The 11443-nt window shown below is 49.5% G+C and overlaps 1 protein-coding gene across 2 annotated transcripts; it reads left to right on the top strand.

The window, feature by feature from the left end:
• Positions 1-970: 970 nt before the first annotated feature.
• Positions 971-11443, top strand: LOC144951961 (phosphatidylcholine:ceramide cholinephosphotransferase 1-like). 2 transcript variants are annotated; one of them, XM_078882331.1, is made up of 6 exons: positions 971-1105; positions 2992-3125; positions 4085-4202; positions 5509-5662; positions 7682-7848; positions 10431-11443. In XM_078882331.1, the coding sequence occupies exons 1-6, from the start codon at positions 1103-1105 to the stop codon at positions 10593-10595; spliced, it is 741 nt and encodes a 246-aa protein (XP_078738457.1). In that variant the 5' UTR covers positions 971-1102; the 3' UTR covers positions 10596-11443. The 2 variants fall into 2 exon arrangements, with proteins under 2 accessions (XP_078738457.1, XP_078738458.1); XM_078882332.1 differs by having other exon boundaries at positions 1048-1105; positions 2995-3125.

The raw sequence follows: 11443 nt of genomic DNA, 5'->3' as shown, positions 1-11443 counted from the left end.
ATGATGATGCTGCTGATGATGATGATGCTGCTGCTGCTGATGATGATGCTGCTGCTACTGCTGATGATGATGATGCTGCTGCTGATGCTGCTGCTGATGATGCTGCTGATGATGATGCTGCTGCTGATGATGCCGGTGATGATGACACTCGATGATGCTGCTGCTACTGCTGATGATGATGCTGCTGCTGATGATGATGATGCTGCTGCTGCTGATGATGATGATGATGCTGCTACTACTGCTGATGATGATGCTGCTGCTGATGATGCTGCTGCTACTGCTGATGATGCTGCTGCTGATGATGATGATGATGCTGCTACTACTGCTGATGATGATGCTGCTGCTGATGATGCTGCTGCTGATGATGATGATGCTGCTGCTGATGATGCCGGTGATGATGACACTCGATGATGCTGCTGCTACTGCTGATGATGATGATGCTGCTGCTGCTGCTGATGATGATGATGATGCTGCTGATGATGATGATGCTGCTGCTGCTGCTACTGCTGATGATGATGCTGCTGCTGATGATGCTGCTGCTACTGCTGATGATGATGATGCTACTGCTGATGATGATGCTGCTGCTGCTGCTGCTGCTGCTGCTGCTGCTGCTGCTGCTGATGATGATGATGATGCTGCTGCTACTGCTGATGATGATGCTGCTGCTACTGCTGATGATGATGCTGCTGCTGATGATGCTGCTGCTACTGCTGATGATGATGATGCTGCTGCTGATGATGCTGCTGCTGCTGATGATGATGATGATGACGACGACGTTGCCGCTCTCCCCGCGCAGTGCCCACGTCTGCGTGGACGTCACGACGCCGCTGCTGCCGCCCTCCTCCCCCCCCCCACACGGCCCCCCCCCACCACCACGGCGCTCCCGGGGGGCCCCCCCCCTCTCCGCCCCCCCCCGGCCCCCGGGGGGCCCCCCCTGCCCCCCCCCGCGGCCGGAACGGGGACGGCCGGAACGGGGGGCCCCACTACCGCCCCACCACCGCCCCCCGAGTGGGGAAAGACGGCCGGCGCGTTTGTCTACGCGGTCTGCGCGCTGGTGGCCACCAGCGTGGCGATAGCAGTGGTGCACGAGCGCGTGCCGGACATGGTGCGGCGTGCACCTAGCCTGGCACCGCACGCACTCACACTCACGCGCTCACACTCGTGTGTGACGGGCATGGTGTGGCGTGCACCTAGCCTGGCACCGCACGCACTCACACTCACGCACTCACACTCGTGTGTGACGGGCATGGTGTGGCGTGTACCTAGCCTGGCACCGCACGCACTCACACTCGTGGTAATCACGATGCAGATACAGCCTCTAACACGATGGCAGGGCACTTGAAAACAAACTCAAGTTCAAGTTCATTTATTAGGTGTAGCCCTATGAGCCATTCGGCTCTTGAATCGGGTGCAACCGCAACAAACAAAAAACAAAAACATGAACAAAAAACATCTTAAAGTGAATATGTGACTGAGTGCAAACAGAAAAGACAGCAAAATATTGCAGAAAAAGCACCGTACACCAACGCTGTGTGCAAAAATCCCAGTGGGATGCAAGTCAAACAACAACAACAACCACAAGACAACTTAGATTAAGGCCATCAGTCTAACTCTGTACTACAACAAACAAACATGGCTAAACCAACTTTTCGAAATCACCAATATAAAGCCACGAAAGCGATGTAACAGTGATCATAGGAACTGTGACGGAATTTTGCACAATAAATGGCACAAACAACATGTACTACCAAAACCCTGCAGCCATAGCTGGCTGCATGAGTCACTCCACAACAGCAGGGAGAGCATCAATCGGAGTATTATAATTTTTCAATGCACCTTTAAGATCGGCACACTAAATCAAAACACAGGACATACTTTGCAGCGATCATCCGGAGCGAAACATTTTATTTTAGGCCACTGAATAGCACTGGCAGCTAGGGGTGTGCAACTCCTCTAGAGCATCTTCTTGGTTCTTTCGGTAAAGTCACGTAGAAGGGAAGTAATAAAATAACAAAAATAAAACTTAGTAAAAATAATTCTCACGACGTTTCGGCCACAACGCAAGCAGCCGTCCTCAGGTGAAGAATGAAACACCACCAAGCTTGGAGCGTATATTTAAGCTGGGTTGGAGGGGGAAGAAGGGCGCCTTGACAAAATAATTTGCATATCAAGAGGAATTTAGCATGTTTATGGGAAATGCGTAGGAGGTGGGCGGGGGGTTTCAAAGTCATATTATGCCCGTACATTGTGCAGGATTAGCAGCATCAAAGGGAGGGGATAGGGGGTAGCATTAACAAAGGGAAGGAATGTTAATAGTATGTAGCTGCAGTTACTAAACCACCACGTAAAAAAACTAAAGTATAAACTACATAGTATCATCAGTATACTAAATATACTCTCCTATAAGCTGAGCTACTAGCAGTAAGTCATACATTACAGAGCAGTTTTGAGTGAAGATCTCATAGGTAGTGACTCAAGTTGCAATAATAAACTGAAATATCTCCTATTCTTAGGTTCTTTTGGTAAAGTCACGTAGGTAAAAAATTAAAATTAATAAAAGTAAAATAAAAATCACGACGTTTCGGGGGCAACACAAGCTCCCGTCTTGCCTCCGAAACGTGATTTTTATTTTATTAAATCCTTTATATTAAGTTCACTTGCTTGCTTGCTTGCGCGCTTACGACCGTGCAAATCTTTCGGTAGTTTTTGAACCCACTTCCCGTGATCCAATGGAGCTGACATTTTGCACACAGATTCGTGCGTGACAATTGATTTTCGTGAAAAAAATTTCCCAAAATTTTCCACTTTTTAGGAAAATTTATTTTTCATATTTAATTTAAAATACCAATGTGATAAAAATGAAACTTACTAAAAAAAAACAAATGAATAATAAAATAAAACCGATGCTACGTGACTTTACCGAAAGAGCCTCAGAATATGAATACTTGCAGTCACGAAAGCTTCAAATCTAGAATGAAATATCTCCCTTAGAAGGTGTCACCTCCCCTGCCCGACGTCTTCTTTGACCGCGTCGCCCGCGTGGAGTGGGCCTTCTCCGTGTGCGAGATCAACGGCGTCATCCTCGTGTCCATGTGGTTCACGCAGTGGGCCTGTCTCACCCACAGGTACAGCTCGCACACAAGGTGCACTCTCTACACTATACACTACGCTATACACTACACTATATACTACACTATACACTACACTACTATACACTACACTATAGACTACACTATACACTACACTATATACTACACTACTATACAATACACTATACACTACTATACACTACACACTACACTATACACTACACTACTATACACTACACTACTATACACTACACTACTATACACTACACTATAGACTACACTATAGACTACACTATATACTACACTATACACTAGACTATAGACTACACTTTACACTATACGATACACTACACTATTATACACTACACTATACGCTACTATACACTATACACTACACTATACTACACACTACACTATACACTACACTATACACTACACTATACACTATACACTACACTATATACTATACACTAAACTATACACTACACTATACACTACACTATACACTACACTACACACTACACTATACACTGCACTATACACTATACACTGCACTATACACTACACTACACTATAGACTATACACTATACACTACACTATATACTATACACTACACTATACACTACACACTACACTATACACTATATCACTGATAAATGCCTGTGTGTGTGTGTGTTTCTGTGTGGGGAGCGGTAGAGTAGTGGTTAGCACCGCTCTACCAACCCAGCAGAGACCCGAGTTCGATTCCCTGTCAAGGCAGTCGTGGGCCTCCCCTAGGTCGACTCAGCCTCAAATGAGTACCTGGAGCGGTGCGGTGTGCAGTAAACATCGCCACTGGGGAGACAAAGGCGGCCGGGCGTGGTGCTGGCCACCCACCCCCTCGTGTGCCGTGCCGGCCTTCATAGGTGCTGCTTGCTGACAGCACTTGCCCCGGCAGTGCGGTGAGGCTATACGGGGGATCTTTGTCTTTGTTGCGTCTCCGCGTGTGCTTGAGGTCTATTATCGGGCGCCGCTATTTCTTCATCATCGGCACCCTCTACCTGTACCGCTGCATCACCATGTACATCACCACCCTGCCTGTGCCTGGCAGCCACTTCCACTGTAGCCCCAAGGTGACTGAGTGGCTGAGTGAGTGAGTGGGTGAGTGAGTGAGTGAGTTACTGAGTGAGTGAGTGGCTAAGTGAGTGGGTGAGTGAGTGAGTGAGTGACTGAGTGGCTGGGTGAGCGGGTGAGTGAGTGACTGAGTGGCTGAGTGAGTGAGTGAGTGATTGAACGGGTGAGTGAGTGAGTGGGTGAGTGAGCGGGTGAGTGAGTGAGTGACTGAGTGGTTGGGTGAGTGAGTGAGTGAGTGGGTGGGTGAGTGAGTGACTGAGTGGGTGAGTGAGTGACTGAGTGGCTGGGTGAGTGGCTGAGTGAGTGACTGAGCGACTGGGTGAGTGAGTGACTGAGTGGTTGGGTGAGTGAGTGAGTGGGTGAGTGAGTGACTGAGTGGCTGGGTGAGTGGCTGAGTGAGTGAGTGACTGAGCGACTGGGTGAGTGAGTGACTGAGTGGCTGGGTGAGCGGGTGAGTGAGCGACTGAGTGAGTGAGTGGCTGAGTGAGTGAGTGAGTGACTGAGTGGCTGAGTGAGTGGCTGAGTGAGTGACTGAGTGAGTGACTGAGTGAGTGGCTGAGTGAGTGAGTGAGTGGCTGAGTGAGTGAGTGGGTGAGTGAGTGACTGAGTGGGTGGGCGGGTGAGTGGCTGAGTGAGTGAGCGACTGGGTGAGTGACTGACTGAGTGGCTGGGTGAGCGGGTGAGTGAGCGACTGAGTGAGTGAGTGAGTGAGTGACTGAGTGGCTGAGTGAGTGGTTTAGTGAGTGAGTGACTGAGTGGCTGAGTGGTTGAGTGACTGTGTGGCTGAGTGAGTGAGTGAGTGGGTGAGTGAGTGGTTGAGTGACTGAGTGCTGGGTGAGTGACTGAGTGGGTGAGTGAGTGACTGAGTGAATGACTGAGTGGGTAAGTGAGTGACTGAGTGGCTGAGTGAGTGAGTGACTCAGCCACTGAGTGAGTGAGTGACTGCGTGGCTGAGTGAGTGAGTGAGTGACTGAGTGGTTGAGTGATTGACTGAGTGGCTGAGTGAGTGAGTGAGTGACTGAGTGAGTGAGTGACTGAGTGGCTGAGTGAGTAACTGAGTGGGTGAGTGAGTGACTGAGTGGCTGAGTGAGTGAGTGGTTGAGTGAGTGAGTGGTTGAGTGAGTGAGTGGGTGAGTGAGTGGCTGAGTGAGTGAGCGACTGGGTGAGTGAGTGACTGCGTGGCTGGGTGAATGAGCGACTGAGTGGCTGGGTGAGCGGGTGGCTGAGTGAGTGGGTGAGTGAGTGAGTGAGTGACTGACTGAGTAGCTGGGTGATTGAGTGACACGCCAACCCTCGCTCTGCAAGGTCCTGGGCGACGTGGAGCTGCAGCTGAGGAGAGTAATGAAGCTGATTGCGGGCGGTGGACTCAGCCTGACGGGCTCGCACACGCTGTGCGGCGACTACCTCTACAGCGGTCACACCGTGGTGCTGACGCTCACCTGCCTCTTCGCCCAGGAGTGTAAGTCACTCCGATAGACACACACACACACAACAACAACAACAACCGCCATTCGCCACTAAGTGGCGGTGACGTCACCACGACGCTTGTGCCAGGCCAAGTGCACCTTGAGGCTACCACGTGAAGTGTCGAACGCCCGCTGGCAGGAGGTCACGGGGCAGATCCAGCAGGTGCCACGGGTCGACTGACACAGTGACACACACACACAGTGACACAAACACAGTGACACACAACAACAACAACAACCGCCATTCGCCACTAAGTGGCGGTGACGTCACCACGACGCTTGTGCCAGGCCATGTGCACCTTGAGGCTACCACGTGAAGTGTCGAACGCCCGCTGGCAGGAGGTCACGGGGCAGACCCAGGTGCCACGGGTCGACTGACCGAGATGACCGAGATGACTGGCTGATGCACCACCTGTGCCCCCTACTGTACCAACTTGCTGTGCTTTAGCTACCCGGCGCTCCGCTCGTTGTGAGCGTTGCTCCTCCGCCCTCCGTTGTTGCTGGAGGGCGACTGCCTCCAACTGCCCAGTAGCGTCCTTCACGAGCCTCCTCCACTGAGGCCGATCTTGACACCGCTGGTACCAGTCATCGGCAAGTCCACTCAGCTCCACATCCTCCTGTACCACATCACTCCATCTCTTCTCTAGCCCGTGCCGCGCCCGTTTAGCCCCCTCGATCCAGCCGAACAACCATTCATATTCTCACTCAACACTCGCTCAGTCACGCTTACATCACAAGACCTCTCCCCCACCAGACTTAATCGAGTTTTTTTTGGGGTTAGAGCGCGTAAATGTTGAAATGTTGTGTCGTCAAAACCCGTCACCACCCGACACGGCCAACTACACCGTCAGTGACGATTTTCTGAACCGGTCCCGGGCCTCCCCTAGGTCGACTCACCCTCAAGGCGTTCGGGGGTCATGCTAGCCATCCAACAACCCCAACCTTTGCGTACAATTCCGGCCTTCATAGGCTGCACTACACTATACACTACACTATACACTACACTATACACTACACTACTATACACTACACTATACACTACACTATACTACTACTATACACTACACTATACACTACACTATACACTACTATACACTACACTATACACTACACTATACACTACACTATACACTACAATACACTACACTATACACTACACTACACACTACAATACACTACAATACACTACACTACAATACACTACAATACACTACACTATACACTACACTATACACTACACTATACACTACACTTATACACTACACTATACACTACTATACACTACTATACACTACACTATACACTACTATACACTACACTTCTACACTACACTATACACTACACTATACACTACACTTATACACTACACTTATACACTAACCTATACACTACTATACACTACTATACACTACACTATACACTACACTATACACTACTATACACTACACTATACACTACACTATACACTACTATACACTACACTATACACTACACTATTCATAGGCCCTGCTCGCTAACAGCACTTGCCCCAACAGTCTGTTGATGCCATACGGTGGGGCTGCCTTTGTGTCTACGAGTAAGTGAGCGTGTCCATGAGCGAGTGAGAGTGTGGCAGAGGTCGCAAACGGGTTTTGATTCCTTACCCGTACCCGGCCGCACCAGGGTCGCAAACGGGTACCCGTACCCGTACCCGGCCGTACCCGTACCCTACCCGTACCCGGCCGGGTACGGGTAGGGTACGGGTATCGGGTACCTGATTGCGACCTCTGGGATGAAGCCATGTTGCAGGCGCGGGTGGGTTGATTCTAGGAAACTTGAATTGTGAGAAGAGACAAGACGTTGGGAAATGAGTGACAAACGGTGACTCACCAGTGACTCACGGCCTACCCGTACCCGGCCGCACCAGGGTCGCAAACGGCTACCCGTGACCCGGCCGGGTACGGGTACCCGGGCATCGGGTAGGGTACGGCTATCGGGTACCCGGTTGCGACCTCTGGCGTGTGGACCCGCAGATTCCCCGCGCCGCTGGCTCTGGTACCGGGTCCTCTGCTTCCTCCTGGCGGCGAGCGGCGTCGCGGCCATCCTGGCTGCCCATGACCACTACAGCATTGACGTGTTGGCGGCGTACTACGTGACCACGCGCCTCCACTACACCTACCACGGCATGGCCACCACGGCAGTGAGTCGCGCGCTCACGCAGTCGCTCACGCAGAAATGTTCGTTCGAATACCCACTCGAGCATTTATGTACCCACTCGAGCATTCATAAACTCACTCAACCATTCATGAACTCAACCATTCATAAACTCACTCAACCATTCATATACCCACTCAAACATTAATAAACTCAACCATTCATAAACTCACTCAACCATTAATATTCTCACTCAACTATTCATATACCCACTCAACCATTCATATAATCACTCAACCATTCATATATCTACTCAACCATTCATAAACTCACTCGAGCATTTATGTACCCACTCAACCATTCATATACCCACTCAAACATTCATAAACCCAACCATTCATAAACTCACTCAACCATTCATATACTCACTCAACCATTCATATACCCACTCAAACATTCATAAACCCAACCATTCATAAACTCACTCAACCATTCATATACTCACTCAACCATTCATATACCCACTCAAACATTCATAAACCCAACCATTCATAAACTCACTCAACCATTCATATACTCGCTCAACCATTCAACCATTCATATAATCACTCAACCATTCATAAACTCAAGCATTCATAAACTCACTCAACCATTCATATACCCACTCAAACATTCATAAACTCAAACATTCATAAACTCACTCAACCATTCATATAATCATTTAACCATTCATAAACTCAACCATTCATAAACTCATTCAACCATTCATAAACTCAAACATTCACATACCCACTCAACCATTCATATACTCACTCAACCATTCATTCATATACCCGGTCAACTGTTTATTCAAACACTCACTCAACCATTCACTCGCATACACATCCACCACCCGTCAGCTGCATGAGTCACAATCCTGGACCTCACCCCATTTCTCCTCTTTATCCGGAGGAGGTGGGGGGACGATGACAACCCCAGCTGCAAGCGATGATTAGATTCTCACTCTTTGTTTTTTTCGGTAAAGTCACGTAGGTAAAAAATAAAATAAATGAAAACAACTCAATTAAATGACGACTTTTCGGAGGCAACACAAGCTTCCGTCTTCAGGTGGAACCGTTACAGTCAAAAATCACTGTAGTAAGAACTTACTCCTAGTAATAGTAGTAGGTTTTTACCCTTTAAACTGGTACAAAAACTGACACCTTTATACAAGGCATCATGTTTGCAATAACCACAACACAAGCAGTCAAAATGCAAATAAAAAAGAAACAACTCTGATAATGATAATGATATGCACTGTCCTTGAAGTTAATTGGTCCACACCCGAGACAGCTTTTCCTAGAGCCTTGTCTCCATTCGTGTTGGACCAGATGACGCCATAAGGCGCACAACTCAAAGACAGCGCACTATCAGAGTATTGAGAGCTCGGGGTAAGCATTTACTCTGAGACCTCCTTTACCAGTGGCAAAATATAGTAATAGGTTTTTACCCTTTAAACTGGTACAAAAACTGACACCTTTTTTACGAGGAGTCATGTTTGCATAGACCACAATACCTGCAGTCATAATGCAAACAAAAAACATAACTTTGATAATGTATGTAAAAAAACAATTATCATGTGTTGGTGATTACAAGAACCCATGGGCTGCAGAGAAGTCGAACAGCCTTGTGCCATTATTGAGTTGGTCTGCCCCATGCCTGCAAATTACTCCAGCCCAATGTGCCTGCATCATGACCCTCTCAGGCATTAAAGTCACCTAATAGGATGACTCAGCAGCCTTGCCTGCATTCCCTCCACTAATGTTCATCTTTGATCGGGGCATAAGCCACAACCACCACAATCACCACCACCACAACCACCACCACCACAACCACCACCACCACCATTCCTCGCTTCTCATCGTTGCGGAGGCAATGTTGGCACCCCGCACCAGGTACTCATTTGAGGCTGAGTCGACCTAGGCGTGGCCCAGGACCGGTTCAGATAATTGCGGGAATCGAACTCTGGTCGCCGGGTTCGTAGCGCAGCGTAGCGCTAACCACTTCGCCACCGCTCAATCAATACACACATAGACACAATCAATACACACATAGACACAATCAATACACACATAGACACAAACAATACACACATAGACACAATCAATACACACATCGACACAATCAATACACACATCGACACAATCAATACACACATCGACACAAACAATACACACATAGACACAATCAATACACACATCGACACAAACAATACACACATAGACACAACCAATACACACATAGACACAACCAATACACACATAGACACAATCAATACACACATAGACACAATCAATACACACATCGACACAAACAATACACACATAGCCACAATCAATACACACATAGACACAATCAATACACACATAGACACAAACAATACACACATAGACACAAACAATACACACATGGACACAATCAATACACACATAGACACAATCAATACACACATAGACACAATCAATACACACATAGACACAATCAATACACACACAGACACAAACACACGTAGCCGCTCACACACTCGCACTTTCACCCGTTCACACCGCAATTAACCCCACCCCCCCCCCCCCCCCCGCTTTGTCTCAGGATCTCAAGTCCCAGGAATCTGGGAACTGGTTCAGGAAGCTGTGGTGGTTCCGCATCTTCCTCGTGCTGGAGGGCAACGTCTCCACCACCGTCCCCCTGCGCTTCTCCCTGCCCATGCTGAGCGCCGGGAGGGACGAGAGGTACTCGCGCGTGGACACGGCGTGAGGACGGAGAAACACGCGGAGTTGGAAGAAGCGGGGAAGGGGGTGAGAGACGCGCGGAGGAGACACGGGGGGGGGGTCCCTTCAGCTGCAGCAGCCGTGGACACGGCGTGAGGACGGAGAGACGCGGAGTTGGAAGAAGCGGGCAGCAAGGGAGACGTGTGGAGGAGACACACGGGGGGGGGTCCTTCGGCTGCGGAAGCCGTGGAGATGGCGTGAGGATGGAGACACGCGGTGATGGAAGAAGTGGACAAGGGGGTGAGAGACGCGTGGAGGAGACACGGTGGGGGTCCTTCGGCTGCAGCAGCCGTGGAGATGGCATGAGGACGGAGACACACGGAGTTGGAAGAAGTGGACAAGGGGGTGAGAGACGCGTGGAGGAGACACGGGTTAGTCCCTCCACTGCAGAAGCCGTGGAGATGGCGTGAGGACGGAGAGACGCGGAGTTGGAAGAAGCGGGCAGCAAGGGAGACGCGGGGGTGAGAGACGCGTGGAGGAGACACGGTTAGTCCTTCGGCTGCAGAAGCCGTTGGAGATCCGGTGACCCCCGTGTCCTCGCCGCGTCCGGGCTGAAATCGCGCGTCACAAGCCCTGGCCCCGGTTCAGCCCGGCGAAGAGAGTTTGAGTGGCGGCACGTGACGTGAGGCACCTGGGCTGGGCTGGGCTGGGCTGGGATGGGCTCACACGGACACTGAGATGACTTTCGATTGAAAGCTTTCGTGACTGCAGGGATTCATCTTCTTGGTTCTTTCGGTAAAGTCATCACGTAGAATGGAAATAATAAAGTAATAAAAATAAAACATAATAAAATAATTCTCACGACGTTTCGGCCAAAACGCAAGCAGCCGTCCT

Source organism: Lampetra fluviatilis, chromosome 64 (genome assembly GCF_964198595.1).
Source record: "Lampetra fluviatilis chromosome 64, kcLamFluv1.1, whole genome shotgun sequence".
Classification (NCBI taxonomy): Eukaryota; Metazoa; Chordata; class Hyperoartia; order Petromyzontiformes; family Petromyzontidae; genus Lampetra; species Lampetra fluviatilis.
The sequence above is the reverse complement of the archived record's forward strand: the minus strand, read 5'-3'. Positions and strand labels throughout refer to the sequence as shown.